The sequence below is a fragment of the Medicago sativa genome, chromosome 7 (genome assembly GCF_051527215.1).
Source record: "Medicago sativa cultivar Bolivia chromosome 7, Bolivia_mono, whole genome shotgun sequence".
Lineage (NCBI taxonomy): Eukaryota > Viridiplantae > Streptophyta > Magnoliopsida > Fabales > Fabaceae > Medicago > Medicago sativa.
In genome coordinates this window covers 95164118-95186268 of record NC_140755.1, presented here as the reverse complement: position 1 = coordinate 95186268, position 22151 = coordinate 95164118, and the positions used below count along the sequence as shown (strand labels likewise).

The 22151-nt window shown below is 36.2% G+C and overlaps 2 protein-coding genes, 1 non-coding gene and 1 pseudogene across 5 annotated transcripts; 1 reads left to right on the top strand and 3 right to left on the bottom strand.

Annotated features, from left to right (window-relative positions):
• The first annotated feature begins 763 nt into the window (after positions 1-763).
• On the top strand, positions 764-2173 carry LOC146910629 (feruloyl CoA ortho-hydroxylase F6H1-3-like; annotated as a pseudogene). The gene is made up of 2 exons (XR_015018565.1): positions 764-1298; positions 1447-2173. The product of XR_015018565.1 is annotated as a feruloyl CoA ortho-hydroxylase F6H1-3-like (transcript).
• A 505-nt stretch (positions 2174-2678) lies between these two features.
• Positions 2679-7112, bottom strand: LOC146910628 (polyadenylate-binding protein 7-like). Its single transcript, XM_085725603.1, has 10 exons — positions 6778-7112; positions 6434-6552; positions 6142-6335; positions 5726-5985; positions 5519-5625; positions 5249-5438; positions 4055-4344; positions 3675-3830; positions 3171-3356; positions 2679-3081 (listed from the first exon to the last, which is right to left on the bottom strand). The coding sequence occupies exons 1-10, from the start codon at positions 6965-6967 to the stop codon at positions 2884-2886; spliced, it is 1890 nt and encodes a 629-aa protein (XP_085581729.1). The 5' UTR covers positions 6968-7112; the 3' UTR covers positions 2679-2883.
• Positions 7113-9796: 2684 nt separating this feature from the next.
• On the bottom strand, positions 9797-15054 carry LOC146910627 (aspartic proteinase 36-like). Of its 2 annotated transcripts, XM_085725605.1 has the most exons (10): positions 14761-15054; positions 14539-14668; positions 13994-14244; positions 13515-13742; positions 12369-12531; positions 11256-11329; positions 11067-11163; positions 10890-10953; positions 10503-10574; positions 9797-10423 (listed from the first exon to the last, which is right to left on the bottom strand). In XM_085725605.1, the coding sequence occupies exons 1-10, from the start codon at positions 14997-14999 to the stop codon at positions 10248-10250; spliced, it is 1494 nt and encodes a 497-aa protein (XP_085581731.1). In that variant the 5' UTR covers positions 15000-15054; the 3' UTR covers positions 9797-10247. The 2 variants fall into 2 exon arrangements, with proteins under 2 accessions (XP_085581731.1, XP_085581733.1); XM_085725607.1 differs by lacking the exons at positions 11067-11163; positions 11256-11329.
• Positions 15055-18954: 3900 nt separating this feature from the next.
• Positions 18955-19061, bottom strand: LOC146910626 (small nucleolar RNA R71). The gene has a single exon (XR_015020812.1). It is a non-coding gene; the product is annotated as a small nucleolar RNA R71 (small nucleolar RNA).
• Between the last annotated feature and the right edge of the window lie 3090 nt (positions 19062-22151).

The window sequence follows — 22151 nt, the reverse complement described above, 5'->3', positions numbered from 1 at the left end:
ATGAACAAATTAACTATATTATATCTTATTTTAGTCGTATATTATAGATTTATAGTCCTCTACTATATCTTATTTTAGTCCGATATTACAGTCCTTTATTATAGTCTTATATGATATCTTTTATTTTAGTCCCATATTACAGTCCTGTATTATAGTCTTATATGATATCTTAATTTTGTCCTATATTAAACTCATGAAAAATATAAAAAGGCCCTATATTATAGTTCGTTTTAATTTCATGCTAAATTCTCTCACATAACGCAATGCATCTCAAGACCAAATCTTTAACAACCCTTGGTCTGGCTTGGTCATGCTAGTGTCTTGAGGGATAATACTTTGGTGACATAATGTCACCGTGACATTAAATCTGGGCCACACAAAGGGTTGTGTTGTGTGGCCCAGATGTGTTGTATGAGTGACATTAAATCTGGGCCACACAAAGGTGTGTGTTGTGTGGCCCAGATTTAATGTTACGGTGACATTATGTCACCAAAGTGCCACCCGTGTCTTGAGTGAGAGAAACAATTTTAAAAGACAAACTACTACACGACATTGACGTTGTACGGCAATTTGTAGCTCCCAGATCCTATGGGAAGTTAGTTAATTATAATTAGTTAGTTGTTACCACCCCTACATTTGGACTAGCTTATTTTACTATGATCATCGATGTAGTAGTATAAATAATTGATTACAACTCAAGGGAAAATCATTTCTTACTATCTCATTCTCATAAATATAGTCCTATATACCTACTTTCAGTGCTTGCTCTTATTCCAAGTTCTCAGATTCCCATCATTATCTTAAATCATGCCTACCACCCCTACAAACCTCATTGATTTTTTGGTTAACCAAGCCAATGGTGTAAAAGGTCTTGCTGACCTAAATCTCCCCAATGTTCCTCACCAATATATCCAACCTGTCAAAGCTAGATTAGACAAATGCAAAATTATTCCCCAAGACTCGGAGCAATCAATACCCATCATTGATTTCACAAACTGGGAAGACATGGAAGTCCAAGATTCCATTTTTAGTGCTGCAACTAAATGGGGTTTCTTCCAAGTTGTGAATCATGGGATACCCATTAATGTCGTCGACGATCTGAAAGCTTCTGTCCATAAGTTCTTTGAATTACCAGTTGAGGAGAAGAAATCACTGAAAGAGAATTCACCACCTGATGTTGTGAGGTTGGCCACTAGTTTTAGCCCTCATGCCGAGTCAGTATTGGAGTGGAAGGATCACCTGCATCTTGTGTATACTTCAGAGGAGAAAATTCATGCATATTGGCCTCCTGTATGCAAGTAAGGAATATATTTATCTATGATTTGCTTTGTGTATCCCCTGAATTTGTAATTTATTTGAAGTGATATGTTTTCATGAAATTTAACAATTTAAGTTGTAAATTCAACAAATATTTATATCAGTCTTCATTGACTATCATTTTTGCAGGGATCAAGCACTAGAATATATGAAATATGCTGAAGCTTTTATTAGAAAATTGCTAAAAGTGCTTCTTAAGAAACTGAATGTGAAGGAGTTGGGCAAAGAAAGAGAACACGCCTTAATGGATACGATGTCATTAGGCTTTGTTTACTACCCAGCTTGTCCTGAACCTGAACTAGTATCAGGAGTAAGTCCTCATTCTGATATAACATCAATCACTGTCCTTCTACAGGATGATATTGGTGGACTTTATGTAAGAGACAAAGATAGTGATGGTTGGATCAATGTTCCTCCTGTTAATGGAGCATTGGTTGTCAACATTGGGGATGTGCTCCAGATAATGAGCAATGAATGTTACAAAAGTATAGAACATAGAGTCGTTGCTAATAGAAACAAGACTAGGATCTCCATGCCTATCTTTGTCAACCACCTGATGCCATCATTGGGCCTCTGTCAAAAATGTTGAAGAATGGAGATGAACCACTATACAAACAAGTTGTGTACTCTAACTATTTCAACCATTTCTTCAGCAAAGCTCATGACGGGAAGAAAACTATTGAATTTGCAAAGATATGATTTGCGTCCATCATGGATATTGGTTGAAATAGACACGAGTTCCACTAAATTTATGTGGAACCAAATTTAATTTCAACCGATATGAGGACCATGAAGAGAGTGTGTGTTGATAGCACTACTTTGTGTGCTTAAATCAAGATACTTTTGTTTTGGGTTACTGTGTCTTGAATCTAGGTAATTTTTATATATTTGCATTCTTATAATAATCAACTACTACCTTAGTCTCTATAATAATCAAACATTTTTCTATTTTATATTTTTCACAGAAGTTTAGGCTTCAAGAGATTAATGTTTTCACACAACTAAAGACACTAGAATTAGGGATAAGTAGTGGTGTAAATACAAAAAAAACACCAAGTAAACAAACGTCGATTATGTTCTAAGTGGCAAAGACTAACATTTCCATAAATAAGAACTTGTATTCAAGTTTTGTGACTGAAGAAACTAGGTGCTAAGATAGCTTTACCCCTTCATATGAATCTACATGACCCAACTTTGATAGGTCAGGATCCATGGTGACTTTGGACATTTAACTGTCTAGATCCTAAAAATCGAAGCAAAATTTCCCATGATTAAATTATAAAGACTGTATAAAAGCGTTGACGTGCATGCATATTACTGAGATCGGAATAGTGTGCGTACCCTATTTATGCTGCGGCATATTAATGAAAATGAAAATATTGAACCAAAATTCATCGAAGTTAATCCATGTAAACAAAATTCAAAACAAAGTAGACCCTAAATCTTACTATTACTACCAATTCTCGTCATCCCTAAGGAAGGAAAACATAAAACTAAAAGTTCTTTTCATGTGGAAATATACTGTAGAGAAAACTGTAAGGTTGTCGTTCCTGGAGGCTTCGTCACTTAGTTCACAGCAACCTCAGCTGAAAGGAAATTTGAATGAAGTACATCCTGACCAGAAACTTTAGCTTTAGAGTTCTTCAGCACTTGGAAAGCTTCTTCCACCTTGGCAGAAAGAGACTCTGGTGACTCAATGAGAACCAGCAATTCAGCATTGTCCATCTCCAAAAGCATCCCAGTAATCTTTGCTGCTAGGTTAGGCTGCTCAAGATAGCATAATAAATATACTTCTAAGAATTCAAAAGCCCAATCTTAAATACCCAAAAAAAGAGAATAGTGCAAAGTTATACCTTGATTTTCTGGACAAGCATGTATAGATGCTCGCCAAGCATCTCCTTCTGCTGCTCTGGAGTAGCATTAGCAAGCATGCTATGCAGCACTTCTGGTCCCAGGGATCCTCCACTAGATGATAATCCAGATCCTTTTTCCATCTCACGGTGGCGCCCACTAGGTACATACTTTGCTTGCCCGGTTCTCTGCAAATGATGATAACGTGAGAAAACAGAACAGAAATATGTATGAAATAAATGTATAGAAAGGGATTAAAGCACAAGTTTCGAAATAAAATACAAACATCTTCACTATTTTATATAAAAGACTAAACAAAATTTGCTAGTCCTAAGTTCAAGCACGGTTTCAAATTATTTTTAAGGCGTAATGTTGTTCAGCAAAACAAGTAGCACTGGCATCTCTGTGACACCTGATAGTTGTGTAGAGAATGTGCAATGCACAGGCATTTACATGCTCTATAAGTGAAAAGAGGGGCTCGAGAAAGAAAGAAAGAAATAAAAAACCTGCTGAGTACTTGACTCTCTTGAAGAGATCGCTGACTGAGAAGCCTGCTGGGCTTGTGGCATATATGTACCGGAGTGAGTATTTCCCTGTGATACTGCATGGCCATTCATCCTGCCCCTATTTTGCCTATGCTGCCTAGTATTATTGTTAGAAACCTGTGAATGAAAGGAATTAATACCAATGACTCGTTAAACTCCCATTGAAACAGTAGCAGTTTCTCCAAATAAAATGAATGTCGCTATTAAGTTCTTTCGTCGTAATTTTTTTTTTTTTTGCTTTTTCCTGAAGTTACTTTTTTGCAATTTCTCAAAATCCTTACACAAATTCGTGAAAGAGTGAATGAAATACTTATTGGGTTCCTAACCAAATTGTTACTTACCACAGGCGTAGGTGACTGTTGGAATGATCTGGCAGGAGGTGCAGAGCCATTAGCCCTCCATCCAGGCCTCAATGCCATAGGCTGATACACGAGCCCAGCACGAGGAGGCGCGTGTGAAACAACACCAGTAGCTGTGTAGTAGAAAGGAGGATATCCACCAGGGACAATGGCAGTTGAAGGCCCAGCGAGTCCTGCAATTTGCTGGGCATATTGGAGCTGCAACTGTGCTTGTCTGTCCTCTTTCCGCTGAGCAAGAGCAACATATAGTGGTTTACCATGGAACATGAATCCTGCAGATGAAATGATGTTAAATGTAAATATCATTTGCATTAAAGTATTATAAATCTTGAAGAGGAAGATAAGCAGCTTTGCAAGATCTTCAGTTCCAAAATAGTATACAAAAAGTAATATAAGATTAATATTTTCAGACTTATCGAGTATCCTTTATTTGCATTAACATACAATGCAAAGGTTGATTGTATCTCATATCATAAACCTGGAAAAAGCTCCTCTAAAATGATCTTGTTAAAAGATCCAGATAAAGATATATTCACCCTTCAATTTAAGTGAGTTAAGATCACAATGTGATTTAGATTGAATCAAGAGTTTATGCATACTTGTGAAATGTACAAATTCTTTTTAGGAGTCTTACCCCATAAACCAAATCGCGACATTCTCTTGGATTCATTTACAGAATAATTCAATTTTCAAAATCAACCCAAGAACACATTTAAGTGAACCTTCAACAATAACCACCGGCAAAAAACTTACACACACATTCATGCACACGTATAGAAAAATGAAACAAAGAATCACAAATAAAACCCTTGAAAAGGACTAGGCTGGAACTCATGCAATTATGGAATGGAACCCTAGTGATGGCAAAGGATAAGATGGAGAGTTATACTAATCTTTCATGGTAATTATAAAATCCTATAGAATAAAATGAACAGATACAAAGAACTATAAGGGCAGACACTTGTCAATATTCACTTGATGGATAGATGCATGATGAACAATCTCTCAAATTGTTACCCAATAAAAATATATCATGCAATTCTTACAACTCTTTTATTGGAACTAACATCATGCATTTTTTTTTTTTTCCTATTTTATATCCCCACCAGAAAACTTAACTACTCTGAAGCATGTATCGTGTAGAAACACATCGCACCAACAACTTAACTCACTTACCATGAAAAGAGTTCACAGCTTTATTAGCCTCCTCAGGAGTGGAGAAGCACACAAAACCAAATCCTTTGCTTATCCCTTTGTCATCTCGCATAATCTTTGCAGAAGTTATAGTGCCACATACACTAAAGTGATCTCTCAGTCCTTCATCACCAACATTGTCATCAATATTCTTCACATAAATGTTTGACCCCTGGAAGTTAAAGGATGACTCCATAAGACAACTGCAGAGAAATTGGCTGGTTAAATATTGGAGAGTGGTAAATAAATTACCTTATATTTCAAGACTTGTTCCTTTCGTTTCTCTTCGAATTGCTGGTGCAAGATCAGCTCACGCTCAGCCTTCTTCTGTGCCCTGGCTACATACAGAATCTTTGAACCTGTTGATATAAATGAAAACCAGATAATATACAGGATCAACATCAATAAATTTCAACTTTGCCAGCCAAAAACCTACACAATAATAGAATAAATAACTACCTAGTTGCAATCCATTCGTTGTTTCCATTGCCCTTTTAGCATCTTCTGGGTTATCGAAGTTCACGAAGCCAAAACCCTTTGACATACCACTGCTGTCCTTTGCAACAGCCAAACTAATGATATTCCCAAAAGACGAAAACTTTTCATACAGAAATTTTTCTGTAATATCTAAGTCCAAATTCTTCATGTACAAGTTTGTATATCTAGTATCCGGGCCAGACGATACGCGGTCACTTTTCTTGACAAACTTTCCAACATAGCTGGGACAAGAATTAAAATCAATCTCATGAAATAATAGAATTCAGCTAATCTACTTAAACTAACCGTAAAGCCGCCAAAGAATCATAGAATTCAACGCAGAAACATATTACGGACCACAAAAAAAGTCAGCAAAAACAATGCATAATTTGACTTACATTTGCTTATCACCAACAAGATATCCATTCAACTTGTCAATAGCAGCATTTGCAGATTCCTCTGTTTCAAATTGAACAAAGCCATATCCTTTGCTCTTCCCATCCTCAGACATTACAACTTTGCTTGACAAAATATTCCCAAACTTCTTAAACATATCCTCTAATCCAGAATTATCTATTGACTCAGCTAAATTCTGTCACAACAGCAAAAAGAATCCCATTTCAGAAACAATAACCTAAACAAAACACTAGTATAAAATGAAATTAAGCATAGAGAGAGAGAGAGAGATACCTTAACAAACACGTTCCCTATACAACTTTTCCTTGCATCAGGATCACGACGTGACCACATGACTCTTATCGCTTTTCCATTCAATGTAGAATGATTCTTGACCTCAATCGCACGAATTGCTTCATAATCAAACAAATTAACATTAAAATTAATAACACACTCAGATCTTTCATTTTATTTCATCAAAAATCAAAGAAAACAGTAATTAAAGAATGCAATTCAAAATCAAGATCTCATGATTCAAAGAAAATAAAGAATCATAATCATAATGATTATCTAAATAAAGAAATGCGCAAGAATAGAAAAGGTAAAAGGGAAAGAGGAAGAATGGAAAGTGATGTTACCGTCGTGAGGAGAGAGGAAGTTGACGTAACCATAACAGAGTGATTTACCAGAGGAAGAGTCTCTGCAAATGCGAACAGAAGCGAGAGTCTTGAAATCGGAGAAAGCATCGTGAAGCTGAGAGTCGGAGAGGTCGGGATGGAGATCGCCGACGTAAAGAGAAGCCGGAGTGGCGGAGGGAGGAACCGCCATTGATTGATGGAGTTAGTGAAAGTTTCTAAAGAAAGAAACGAAAATGGAAAGAGAGAGAGAGAGAGAGAGAGAGAAATAAAGAAAGAATGTGTGTGAATGAATATGAATGAGAGGATGGTGGTGATGTGTGTGAGTGAGTGAGTGTAGGAAGGACTCGGCATGCATGGCCGTTCAGGTAGTACTACTATCCAAATTACATTTACTCTCACGCGCTATCTACTTACGTGCTTTTCACTCGCTTCTTCTTCATTTTTCTTTTGACTTGTGTTTTTTCTTTTTTGTTCATTAATTAATTATCATATTCGATCAAGACAAACATCATAAATAATCAAAGCACCTCTCCCACCCTTTAACAATTCCATCTTCACTAAAATAAGTTTCACGATACACATGATTCATCTTAACCACTCAAATATGCTTCATCATATGTCAACATGTTTTGGACAGGTCGAATATTACCACATCTTCTATTCTAAATACTCGAGATCATTGCCTCAAAATCACTCTGTTATGGATCCATTTTAGTCATTTGTTGGTCTTTTTTTTTTGTCTTTATTGGATTTACAATGGAGCTTCTATAATAATGTAATTTTTTTCCGTAAATTAGATATTCTCCACACGTAACCGTAGAGACTAATCCCTCAAGCCTTATGAAATCTAAATACGTAACAAATTCTTCCTAAGAGTTTTAACGCCGGTGCATGTTCAAAAATGGATTCGAACCAGAACCTTAATTAAACTAAAAGATACATGTTTCATCCCATTTAAGTGTTATTGGGTTATAATAATGTAATTTAAATAGCACTTTCTAACTTTTTTCAAAGATATTTCTTGGTGTCACTAACAAACAAGTTCTTTCCGAAGTTGATCTTATTCAATTGGCATGTAATTAATATTGGTACGCAATTATTCAAATTGTAGTTTTATCTTATTAACGATGTAAACGCATTGACAATTTGACAAATAGGACAGTTGTAGCATTTGGTGCTATCCTTTTTTCTATGGTAATGCATTCTAGCAGACTAGCATGCTTTTCCAACCCTGCTCTACTCACTATTGGGGCGCGATGTTACCTATTTAAGGGGCTATAGTTATTTTTCATTCACATTTAAGGTAGTATAGTTATTAATGATGAAGATAACGTTGCCTATTAAGGCACCAAATGTTGTCCAAATTTAGACATAAAGTTGGTGAATGGTTGAAATAATGAGATTGAGATGAGATAGTAGCGCGTGGGTATATGAAATTAGTGACCAAAATAAATGAAAAAATGACACGGAGGGAGAGAAAAACGGGAATAAGAGCGTTGCGGAATGAAAAAGAGACTGTTTCAAACAAATAGTACGAGAAAACGCCACACACACCCCCTTGTTTTTCTGCGTCTGCTAAAAACAAAAGAGAAATCCTCAATCATCTTAAATTCATTTGGTGGCTATCACAATCTAAACTCATACATACAACTACAAGATTAGCGACTAAAAGTGGTATTTTTTTATAAAAAAATAAATAAAAGTGATTTAGATATGAATAACTGTTTTTGACAAACAAAACGATAATTATTCATTATTCAAATTGATAAAAAAATTACATTGATGAAGAATAATACAAATCTCAAAGTCGTTAAATTAAAAAAAAGATGATTTTGTGAATAAACTCGCAACACTCAATTTATAAATAAAAAAGACGTAAAAAATGCTTACAAATCTAACAAAATAAAGTGTACCGAGTACTCATGCCTCCGAATATGTAAGGTGATACTAAAGTCATTCTTGCATTTGTAATTAACACCATATGAAGAAAGTTTCTCAATCTGAACACAACAAACACGGCGGTAAGACAAAAAATCAAATAACATCACACTTAGGTCAACTTGATGGTGTTGACTTGGAACATTGAGTATGCTCCTCCTCAAGATCTCATGTTTGATTCTTTCTGGTTTCAATTTGGGTGGTTTAGTTTAGTTTCTTAAAAACAAGATTGTGAACATAACAAAAATGTCGCACTTGAGGGACGAAACCACCGAGAAAACCAAGAAAAACTAACACTTTGTGAAAACCACTAATTTAGATAGAAGGAGAAAGAAAAAAATTGAGATGGGTAATTTTGGAAGAAAAAAATAGTCCCATATTAAGTGACACAGTTGATCTTGTCACATATTAAGTAACATGTTAACGGACCGACCTAAGGATAAGGCCATCATTTTAGTCTTAAAAAAAACAAACTTTACATGATAAAAATATCTTATATTTTTGTATTGACAACAATGTAATGTACTTGATAAAAATGTCTTATATTCTATTAAAATTATCGAAGTAATATCTAAGATTAATATTGTCTCATCAAAGTTTTTTTCTTTGAAGGAATTGTCTCATCAAAGATTAAATCTGTTGACTTAACTATCAATAGAAAAGGAAATATCAAATGATTTTGTGTTAAAAAAAAATGAATTAATTAAAACTAAAAAACAAGTTGCATTTTAAAAGGTTTTTGTTTTACCAAAACTATAGGGAGAACTTTTGACTCTCGAAAGGTGGCTTCGTTGTGCATCAGTTGGGTCATCACCAAGTTATTGAAACTTTTTGACTACTCCATCACTTCGGGGAAGGCCAAAAGGACCTTCATCTTGATACAAATCTTTGCCATAAAAAATTGACAAGTTACCAAATGAAGTGTCCATTGGAACTGGTCATTACATCAGCACAACTTGCACGGGCACGCGGGCGAGCGCGCGCACACAAACTATTTTTGGATTGAAGAGAAAAGGCTATAGATAACAGTTTGTTGGGGAACAATACATTCAGTTAATCTCACAATTGCAAAAGAAAAGGGTAATAAAGACTAAAGATGAATTGTATTGATCACAATGATATACATTTTGTTTATAGTCTGACATCAGATGGTCAAAGAGCCAGTATACATATAACATTCATAACTAACTTCATTAACTGTCACTAACTACCACTGAGTTACAGTTACAACACAACATTGATTGGTAGAGTGGAAGTGCTCTGGTAAACTTTATATAAATAGTATAATTTCCATCAACTTCAGAAGTATATCAATATACAAATTTGCCATTTCTCAACAACAGAGCTCTTTTACAGTGAGATCCGCAGTTTCCACATACTAATTGGAAAAAGATTTGCAATATGATCAAATGTAGAGAAGAAAACAGCAACTAACTCCCGTTCCTAATTATGAAGGGTATGCCGACAATAAATAAACATCGACTGACCCCAGTATGTTTTCCAAAGAATAGCTTTTGACTCTTGAACATTATCTACAAAAACTGGGGCTCCATGAAAACTATTATATGCACAAGAAAAGCCACAATCCTTACAAGTTGCAACTTGGAGAGAACGCTGATGTGTGAGGAGCCAACACTCATCTGTCCTGCACTGAGGTATGCATCCTTACTCTTGCTCGTAGCCACAGAGACATTTACAGCCAAGGAACCTGAGCAGCGAGCACCAATTTAAGATTATGACAATGTAAAGGAGCATATAAGCAATAAAGGAAATGATGGTTAACTCACAATCATAGTCGGTCCATCCAATTCGTTGATTAGCTAAGTCGTATACAAAAATCTTATCTTTGAGGACAAGATCTGCAAATGAACGAATAACTTAGTCGATAAAAATCAATACTAAAATTACCGGATAACAAGAGTAATGATCTATTAAAGTGATTAGCAATGTTATTTACTACACAGAAGACATATCCACTATTCAATAGGCCCACAAATGGGTCTTATCCTTCCCTAGATCCCCCTGCAGTGGACCACCGGAACTGTATAGCACCATGTTGCTCTTAAGGGGGGAAAACTTAAGAGCCCGTATCATAATCAAATGAGAGAAAGAGCTAATTTCTTCAAACTCTTGGTAGATTTTATTCTGCTAAAATAATTTTTCCAGCTTCTAACCTCCTAAAATTGTGTATCCCTTCTGCACTTTTTGGAAACCAATGCACCACATTGCAGCACCATCCTATAAAAAACAAGTAATGCATTAGACAATTATCAGTGGCATGCAATTAAGGAGAACTACTCCTACTTAGGCAAGAAGAAGAATGTGATCAACAAAGAGAAAGACATAGTTACCAGGAAACCATAATGTATAAGATACTGTTCTGGTTTTAAAACCATGGATGCTCCACCCATGAAATTTAAACTGACTAGAGGGAATATATCACCTAGGCTGAATGAGCAAAATCCAAATGACATCTCAGAAATCATACTAGAACAAAATATATTTTTTATGATCAAAGAGAATCAGAGAATTGACATAACCTGGTTGGGACCAGATAACACTGGTTTCCTTTGGAAATAATGGGTTTGGAAAATTGTGACACAGTGGTAGTTATCTACACAACCATTGAGATATGTAAATCAGTGCACAGGAAAGGTCAAGATTATTTCTTAATGATTTAAAACACAAGATAAATAACATTTTGTTCGCCTCTGTTAAACACACCCTATAGAAAGAAAAAAAAAATTGACAACAAATTAAATTTTCATTCTTCAATGTCCAATGCATAATGTAACATCCAGAACTTTTTTGACGGGGTAACATCCAGACATTGATTTACGTTGCAGTTCCACTTCTTTTTTGTTAACGTAAAATTACAGTTAATATTTGCGGCTAGTCACATATATCCAGGTGTCTAGTCTCAAGATTCAATGCTATTATTTGGACTCTTGGGTGGATGCTGGATCCTGGTAGCAGAAACATTAGAAAGGGGTCCACTATTTTTCAGGTAAACATTTTCTCGATTCACATTCTGTAATAAAGTTCACTCATGGAGATACAGCTTTACTGCAATGGCAGTGTGTTTTAATACAAGCCTTACAGTAACTTCATCATAGTAGTGTCTCTTTACTGTCTAGATTGATGGTTATTGTTACCATTTTCATATTTAATATTATTAGTTGGTTAGTTGAAGTGTGTGAAAAAGTGGCAAGGACTCCCCTGTTTTCACAAAACAAAGAGTTTTGTGGGTGTGAAAAATACTCCCCAATTTGTGAGGTAAGCAATTGATTATCGTGACTCATGAGTACCTCGGTATATATGATTTATTTCTGTGTAATTAGCCCATAAAGAAGACTTGTCATATAGACCTTAAACCGTCTTTGAGGACTGGACATAAAATTAACTAGAACATGTTTAATACTGAGGAAAGCCTTAAATTAATAATCTGATCTTCTGATTGAGACAGAAAAGCTTTTCCTATTACTCCAAGTCATTACAGTTTATTTTATTAAGAAAAAATAGTGACGGTCATATATCAGATTTTATGTTCCCTAATAAATAAATTTGGAGAACGGCTATAAAATCATAAGACTTAGCTACAAACAACGAAGTGCAGTGTTTCAAAAGTTTAAGAGAGGTAAAACAGAACTTACAGCATTGAGAAAAGGATCATAAGCTTCTTGAACAAGGTATGCCAATGTAGTACCGGAATCAACTATAGTTCCTCGATTATTACCTGTTGCAAATACATCTTGATCGATTGGGAGAATTTGTCCATTGACCGCAATGCTTTGAAGATTTAAATTATAATGAGGCCTGAAATTCGATCAACACCAGGCATTATGTCTGATATCACAGATCAATATATTGATATAAACTGCAAGTTATTTGACAATGGGAATAATGGCATGACAAGCATTTTAAGAACTTAATTTTTTTGAGAGCATGTGAACCATACCAATTTCTATATTCAATTCAAAAACTTTTCATTAAATTAAAACAATTGTGTTTAGTATCATATCATCTATATTCATTTCGAGAAATTTATAACAACAAACCAAAACCATGCATTTACATTTTGCTAAGAAAACAATGCATTGTTAAGGCCAGGGAATGAAAAACACCCAAAAGAGAAAATAGAATGCAAATGCTTTACTACTTCAAGGATTCACTTTCATTTACCAAGGGTATCAGAGAAGAACATGGTAAGAAACCAACATTTGTGTTAGGAGAGGGGAGCTGGCTTCATAAAAATACTGTATTGAGAAATGTAGAAAATTTTGTTCTTGGCAAGAGGCACTAACCCAAACATACAAATACCCAGACCTATTACTTTGCAACAAGAATACTGCCCTAAACAGTTAGTACAGTGAAATGGAAGGTCTCCTTTCAGAAAATTGTAATCGAGATTAAAAGGTGACAGTTTAATAACACTCCAAACATCGATTTACAGTACCAAACAAAATTAGAAACTTTACGTAAGCTACGGGTACAAAATGGTGGTTCATTAGCTAATTTTCAAGTTTTTAGATGACAACTAACAGTGCTTTATGTTTCGCGTCATCTCATAGTGATGTAATAAATCTTTAAAAATGATGCAAATACTTTCCCTTGATAAATTTCAGAGTGATTATCTCATAGTTTCCAAACAAGCAATTTTAGGGAAATTTTTTAGGGAAAAACAAGTATGTTCTCTCATACTTTCCCTTAATATCAATGTGATGCAATATTAGGGAAAAATTTGTTCAACTGAGATAGGAGAAGAAAACAATGAAGGAAGTGAAGAAGAGAGAACATACTGTAATGGGACAAGTGGAGTATAAACAATATTTGGCTCCAAAATTTCACCAAGAACCAGTATGCCTCCTCCACTGCCCTGTCCCTTTAAGCAATGAGAGAACACTTTGGGTGCCAGGCCTTGTGATGACACTTGTGATATAACAGACAAAGCACCAGGACCAAACCCAAAAATTCCATCAACTGCCTTTTCTGTCCGAGCCAAATCCCCAGACTGATAGGTGCTACACCTATTTCCAGAACAATCATCCCAATAAGATCAATTAAAACCAATTACCAATATTTCAAAATTTCACCTATTGACAAGATTTCCTATATAATATGTATGCAGTAACAGTCAGTTAGATCCACAGTATTTTATATTTAAACAATATTTGCAATTAACGAAACTCAGAATGTAATTTCATTTAAAAAATTCCCAGCCCTATATTGAGCACACTCTCCCTATCATACCATCAATAACATCATGTTGAGGACTCACCCAAAAACAACGGTAGATGAAGAGTTAGAAAACACAGACTGTCCCATGATCACATCAAAATACATAGCATCATAAACATAATAACCGGACGTCCCACTTCCATCTCCATACTGAAAAGTGTAGCTGCACTGATTAGCCTGAGAAGAGCACTGACTTGTAGCAGTCTGAACTGCATATGAGCACACTGGGTCCGAGCAGGAAACCAGCGCAGCAGTGGATGAACTTGCGGTGTCAAAGTAATTGAGATCAATCTACATAAATGCAATACATAACCAAAATAACATTAAGCATTATTACACCGTTAAATCTAAAATAAAATAGTCCCTCAATCCCTTTTTAACCATCTTTTAAGGTTTATTATCTACACTAACAAAAAAAAAACAATAAATTCGACCACATTATTAGAGTTTTTTTCTTCCAATTATAATTAACCTTGATACTCCATGTTCTAATTACACAAACTTAAAATAGCAAGGGCATAATTGACATAAAAGTAGTTAATAGAAGCTTAAAATTTGAAAGAAAAAAAAAAAAGAAAATCTTACCCCTAAACCACTAGATTTCGGGCAATTATTGCAAGTATTGCAATTAAGCCATAATATATCACTTCCAGTATCAATCTGAACGTAAAATTCTTTAGCAGGAGAACCCATCTTCACTTTAGTAAAATACAACCTGAACAAGATTAATTCTTAGTCTTTAATAATATTATGATGATAACATAACATAACCAAAGAATGCATGAAGATTGAGAAAGAATGGCATACCCAACTAAGTAAGGATCGGAGGTTCCTTGGACTGAGAAGTCAAGAATGCCAGCACCGCCATCTTGCAAGATTCGAGCGCCGTGACGAGCTATGTCGCGAGCTTTGAGAGTGGTGAGTTCAACTTGGTGGTTAAGAGGGATGGTTCGTTCAAGAGAAAGATAACTCCCCGGAAAACCGCCGCATACGGCCGTAACCGTCACCGCCATTGCGGCCAAAGCCACCAACAAAGGAACGCGCATATTTGTTTTAATAATAGCAACGGTAATGTAATAGATGGTGCTGCATTCGTCTTTTGCAGAAAGAATGAAATGAATAGGGAAAACTATAAAGAGAGGTGAAGTGAAGTCAAGTCAATGGGAATTTTAGTTTTTCCCACTCACAGTCACAGTAAAGGGAGTATTCTTTTTCTCTCTACGAGTGGGACCTGTCTGTCGGGAACCCCTCTTCCACGGCTAACATAAAAGCACACCTTTTTACAAGAGAGATTCCTGTTTGGATAATGCCAAAAATTATATACTTTGAATTTTATTTTTACTTGTACTAGCTACAAACCCGTGCTTCGCACGGGGGTTCAGTAACGTATTTGACAAAATATTATATTGGAAGGATAGATTGCGAAATGACAGATAATTATAAACCATAATACAATATTTAGAGTACTCTTGCATTACGGATTACAAAATTAAATCTTCAAAATGGCTTGATCACGAGTAACAAATGAAAACATATTTAGTCAGCGGTAGAAACACTTTTTCAGTAATTTATAAACCAATGAAAATCTTATTACCAAAGCTACTTGATTTATATCATTTTGACTTTCAGCTTCAACGTATATAAATCCTTTCACATGATCTACAACAAAGGCAGATATTAACTGCAATTTAGTATCCAGTTCTTTCAGGTGAACAAACTTCTGCATCAGACAGATAGCTGAAAGCCTCTCTACCTGATTTATATCATTTTGTGTTTTAGCTTCAACGTATATAAATCTTTTCACATGATTTATACCCATGGGTACGGATAATATGATATACGTCCCCGCCCCGTTGGATAAATATGATACCCGTGCCCGCCCCATATCCTCGTGGATACCCACTATACGGGTACCCGTGGGTATTGAGGTATCCATGGGTATCCATGGAGTTTTGAATTTATTTATTTTTTTGTACAAATAATAACTTTTTTTAATTACCAAAAAACTTCAACTTTTAAACATTCATATATAATCCACTCAAAATTTCATAAATCATACATAATTCATAGAAAATTCATGATTCTTATATAATCTATATGTTTTATGATGTGAATGAAGTGGAAACGATGAACTTAATAAGATGAATTAAAAAAAATTAAAATAAAAATAGGTTATTATTGAGGATTTTTAGGTGGGCGGTAAAATTTTCTTCAATAAGGTACCAACTTTAAGTAATAAAATATGATATATAAAGATATATTAGTAATTTACTTAATTTATTACACTGGCCAATTACTACAAAATAGGCGTTCAATTACTGGAAAAGACCCGTCTTATCATGCCAAAATTAAAAGTTACTTCCGGCGGAAGTCTAAATCTTGCTTTCCACCACACATCAAGTAATTTCACACCCTTTCCCTATTTTTCTTTCAGCAAGATTAATGTTTCATGCCTAATCCCGAGTTCCCACAAACTTAAATTCTTTCCAAACCTCAACCCCCCTCCTCAACAGGTAGGTGTTATATTGAGTGAAAAAATAGGTGGAATATTAGTGTAAGACTTCTCAGACCAAACTGAGGAGGGGAAGACTGACGCTGACATAAATTATAATTCCCTTTGAGTTGCCCAACAACTCGAAAAGACAGGCATGGGACAACGAATAACACAAAACAGTTAGTGTTGGGGATAACCTAATAGTAAGTAGATCAAAATCAAACTATAACCAAGACTTTTAGCAGTTTCTTTTGAAAACATTATATTTATTTATCAGATTGTCTAGATCAAAAGACAGACTTTTAGCAGATTAAAAGAAGCCGAGAGAGTAATGAATCATATCTCACCTGCCCGACAACAACCAGACCATCCGCAAGAAGGGACACTGCCAACCAAACCTGCAGGCTGAAATGCAGCCACGGATGTTGCTCCGTGGTGTGCAGCTAATGATGCAGCCAGTGTAATAGAATACCTGCAAGACAATAATGAAACGGGAAGAACAATCAATGGAACTACCAATTTGAACGAAAAAGGAGTAGCACGAAATAAATTTCTAAGACAAATTTGACGTGCCAAATTTGTGTATAAACCTAAAATAACATTGAACAATTTGTTTCTATAATATCCCCAGGAAGTATATCTCTGGTAAGAAATTAATGACATCCATTTCGTATATATAAGCATAATAAACCTTTACCATTTTTGGCAAATCGGTTGATGAGTCATAGATAGTATTAATTATTGCCTTATTTAATTTAGTTTTATTTTAGATTTGATTTTATTTCATCGCATTTTATTTTAGTTTAGAATATTTTACTTCAAATTGTGTTTTATTTTATTTTAGGAATAAATATATGGTGGAAGGTGCCTTGGAGCAAAAGAAAGAGGACTGGAGCAAATACAGCGCAAGAATACGAAGATACGGGACAAAAATAAGTTCCCCAAACTCAGAAGCTTGGCACGGCCCGTGCCAACATGTGGCACGGCCGTGCCCGTCCCCAGGATCCTGTTTTGCTGCTTTTCTTCGGGCCCAAGTTACCCTGTTGCAGCTTTACCGTTTTATCCTTCTAGTTGCTTAGTTTCTAAGTCAGATGTAAAGCTATAAATAGAGTAGCTCTCCACCATAAACAATCATCTTTACTTTTGTTTATTTCAATTGCTATTTCAATAAAGTCTTTATTTCGTTTTACTTTCTTCTTTGCAATTTACTTTTATCGCATTCTCTCTTCTTCCCCCATGTCTACGATGAACATGAGTGAGTAGACTTCTTTGTCTTGGGATCGTTGGATAAGTCTAATGACGTAATCCGGGTCAAGCCAAGTCTTAAACCCTAATTCCTAATCTAAATTCACCGTTTTAACATGAATTAATTATTATCAAACTGTGGAAGCGAACGCGGAGGGTTTGATAATGGTTAATTCATCATCACAGATATCAATTCATAAAGCGAACGCGGAGCTTTGATATCCGAACAAGTGAATTTAGACAAGGTTTGCGAAACATGAGAATAGTCTAGCAAACCTTGGGACACATAAAGTTTCGATCTTCAAGGGTCCCAAAGGCAATCACCCATGAGAATAGGTGTGGTTGTTGGAGGGATACACTCACTGACTTCGAGAGGAGCTATGATATGCTAAAGAGAAACTTGTCCTTAGTAATTAGGATTAACGTTTAATTATAAGTTTAAGGCTTGCTTGTGAAAAGATTCGTTATTACGATGAACCAATGATCCTAAGGCTTTTTAATATTATTGTTATTTACCTTCAAAAACTGCACTCTCCCACTCCTTATTTCTTTCTCTTCTAATCAATTTCTAAAAGCTAATTGGATTGACCAACTCCCTAGCGGAACGATAACTCTACTTACTACTATTACTTCGATAGGCCGTGCACTTGCGGTTTGGCCCTATCAAGTTTTTGGCGCCGCTGCCGGGGAGTTAACTAATTTAATTAGCTTTTTTTTAGTGATTAGAATTCTCTCTTCTTTCTCTTTTCTTTTTATTTTTAACTTTTTATTTTTCTGTTATCGTTAACTTCTTGGGTTCTCAACCTTGTATGCGAAGAACTAGAAATCAAGCGGTATTCATACCCGAGATCGAAAGGTTCTTACATAGAAGGAGGAGAGCAGCACAAAATAACACCGCCATGGCCAATCGCACTCTCAAAGAGTATGCAACGCCGTCTACGGCTGAGCCACAAGCTGTTATTGTGTACCCAACGGTTGAGGATGACAATTTTGAAATTAAGCCTGCCCTACTTAACTTGGTGCAGCAAAACCAATTCTCGGGATCCCCCACTGAGGATCCCAATCTTCACATCTCTGTTTTCCTACGAATTAGTGGAACCATGAAGGAGAACCAAGAGGCCGTAAGACTTCATCTCTTTCCCTTTTCCTTAAGGGATAGAGCTAGCGCTTGGTTCCATTCCCTCGAAGTCGGTTCCATTACTTCATGGGATCAGATGAGGCAAGCATTCCTTGCCCGTTTCTTTCCACCATCTAAAACCGCTAAACTTAGAGACCAAATCACGCGGTTCAACCAAAAAGATGGGGAATCTCTCTATGAGGCGTGGGAGCGTTTCAAAGAAATGCTAAGACTTTGTCCCCACCATGGCCTAGAGAAGTGGCTTATAGTCCACACTTTTTATAATGGCTTGTCTTATACCACTAAGATGTCTGTGTATGCAGCTGCAGGTGGAGCACTTATGAACAAGAATTACACGGAGGCGTATGCCTTGATCGAAGACATGGCTCAAAATCACTACAAGTGGACCGACGAGAGAGCCATCACTAGTTCTTCACCCTCCAAAAAGGAGGCAGGTATACACGAAGTCTCTAACTATGACCACCTTGCTTCTAAAATTGATACACTAACTGAAAAACTCGAAAAACTCAACGTTAGTGCTATCAATTCTGCTTCTACTCTTTCTTGTGAAATATGTGGTATAACTGGTCATGCTGGTGTTGATTGCCAACTAGGTAGTGCTATTAACGGTGTTGAGCAAATGAATTATGCTCAATACAACCAAGGGATGAGACAAAATCAAAATTTTTATAAAAACCAAAATCCCTATGGACAAGTAGCACCACCCGGTTATGCAAACAACCAAAGATTCACTCAGAAATCCAATTTGGAAATTTTGTTGGAAAATTCTATTGCCAACCAAAACAAACAACTTCAAGAACTTAAAAACCAAACTGGGTTTCTGAATGATTCTCTTTCCAAGCTCAATACCAAGGTCGATTCTATTGCTACTCACTCTAAAATGCTTGAAACACAAATCGCTCAAATAGCCCAACAAGTGGCTACCTCTTCCCAAACACCGGGAGTCTTTCCTGGTCAAACCGAAGCCAATCCCAAAGGCCAAGTTAATGTCATATCTTTTGGGGGTAGTAAGTTAGGCGAAACTTTTGCTAAGGTTAAAAACATTGGGAAAGAAAATGTCAAGCCCTTAGGTGATAAAGTTGTGATAGAAGAAGCAAAACTACTTGAAGAAAACAAAACTCCATCCCCCTTAAATCCTGATAAGCTTAAACTAGAGGGTAAGTTTGAAAAATTTGTTAACATACTTAGGAAGATTTGCATTAAACTTCCCTTTGCTGAAGCTTTGTCTAGGATGCCTCTATATGCCAAGTTTTTAAAGGAAATTTTTTCAAAGAAAAGGGCTATAGAGCATAATGAGACAATAGCCTTGGCTAAGGAAACTAGTGCAATCATCCAAGAAGCACCCCCTAAGCTTAGAGATCCAGGTAGCTTTGCCATACCATGTGAAATTGGGAATGAAACCATAAACAAAGCTTTATGTGACTTAGGAGCTAGTGTTAGTTTGCTGCCTTTGTCTCTTCTTAAAATGATAGGGAAAGGAGAATTGAAACCTACCGAGATGGAATTGAAAATTGCTGATCGTTCTACCATGAAACTTGTAGGATTTGTCGAGGACATACCTGTTAAGATAGAAGGGATATACATCCCAACTGATTTTGTGGTCGTTGACATTGAAGAGGACGATGACGTCCCCATAATCCTAGGTAGACCTTTCCTTGCAACTGCAGGAGCTCTCATTGATGTTAAACTTGGTAGGATAGTCTTTCAAGTGAGTGATAAGATGGTAGGATTTGAGTTGGAAAACGTTATGAAAGGTCCCGCGCTTTACTCTTGTTGCATGCTTAACGATCATGTTGTGAAAGAACGTTTTATAGCGTCATCTACACAATATGATATCTTTGATCCATTCTAAGGACTCTTTCTAACCGTCAAGCTAATGACATTAAAAGAGCGCTTCGTGGGAGGCAACCCACGCATTTAATTGCTTTTGTTTTGTTTTTCTTTGTTTTAAGTTCTTTTGTAGGTAATTGTCCAAGTTTGATTTGAAGAGATCCAAGAAATTGAAAAAAAATTGAAGCCTTGTGACCAGAGAGGTGGCACGGCCCGTGCTAAGTATGGCACGGCCGTGCCAGGTATTTGAAGAAAAAAAAATGGCTTAAAGCAACAGAAAGATGGCACGGCCCGTGCCAATAGGTGGCACGGCCGTGCCCGTGTTCTAGCCACTATAAACCTAACTTTTCTTCTTCTTCCCCATTCATTCTCAAACCACAAACCTCTCTCTACCTTCAAACTTCTCTCTAAACCTCCATAACCTTCAAAACTTCAAACCCTCATATCTCCCTCAATTCTTAACCAAATCACTCCATTCTTTCACCAATCAACCACAAACTTCACCCAAAACAAAGACCACCAATCAAAAACATCCTTCATCCATTCAAACCCATAATTCACCAAAACCCTAATCTTTCAAAACCTAACCCAAACACCACAAAACCTTAACCAATCTCCACATCCAAACCAACAAACCTTCCTTAAACATCAACCCCAACCCTAAACCAATCTTTTCCACCACAAATCCTCCCAAACCCTAAACCTTCCAAACCAATTCCAACAAGGGTCAATGGCTTCAAGAAGAAGTGGTAAAGAACCAGCAAGCTCTCAAGGAGGACCTCCCCCAAAGAAGCAAGCACAAGTAAAGAATCATGGAATAAGCTTCAAGAACAACAAGCAACGGGACAGGTATAAAATTCTAATCTCTAAACACTTGCATCTTTCTCGTTATCCTGATCCTAATACTTTAGATGTGCTAGAGCTGTTTGATGATGTTTCTAGGATGATAGGAAAGTTAGGTTGGACTGATCTGCTGAAACCTATGCGGGGTTATGAAAACTTCACTTATGAATTTTTAAGCTCAATTGTTTTCACTAAAGATAAGTTGAATTTTGATAACCCTAACCATAGAGTTGTTTTTCGGTTGATGAATATTGATTATGACATGTCACTTCAGCACTTTTGTGAGGCCTTAGGTTTTGCAAATGAGGGATATATTCATGATCATTGGGATCCTAGCCTTAAACCGGATAACTATGACCCAACTGCCTTTTGGACACGTATCACCGGCGTTTCCAACTATGTTCCTAGAGCCAACAAAGCTAGCAACATCCACAACCCCGTACTTAGGTACCTCCAAAGGGTAATGGCTTGCACTATTTGGGGTAGAACCGAGCTAGGAAACACTAGAACCGATGAATTGTTCATGCTATGGGCAATGCTCCACAACCACCCCGTCAATACTTGTTTTTATTTGATTGATTACCTAGACTTTGTCGGTACTAGACCGGCCGGTAGAGGAGACATAGTGGTGGGTGGCATCATTACATA

Excerpts from the sequence above, each read along its gene's own strand:
- LOC146910628 (XM_085725603.1), bottom strand. The coding sequence starts at position 6,967 with ATGGCGGTTCCTCCCTCCGCCACTCCGGCTTCTCTTTACGTCGGCGAT. Across the intron at positions 6,553-6,777 it reads CTTCCTCTCTCCTCACGACG|CAATTCGTGCGATTGAGGTC; the intron begins GTAACATCACTT and ends TTGATTATGAAG. Across the intron at positions 5,626-5,725 it reads AACGAATGGATTGCAACTAG|GTTCAAAGATTCTGTATGTA; the intron begins GTAGTTATTTAT and ends TTATATCAACAG.
- LOC146910627 (XM_085725605.1), bottom strand. The coding sequence starts at position 14,999 with ATGCGCGTTCCTTTGTTGGTGGCTTTGGCCGCAATGGCGGTGACGGTT. Across the intron at positions 14,245-14,538 it reads CGAAATCTAGTGGTTTAGGG|ATTGATCTCAATTACTTTGA; the intron begins GTAAGATTTTCT and ends GCATTTATGTAG. Across the intron at positions 10,954-11,066 it reads TTATACATTATGGTTTCCTG|GATGGTGCTGCAATGTGGTG; the intron begins GTAACTATGTCT and ends TGTTTTTTATAG.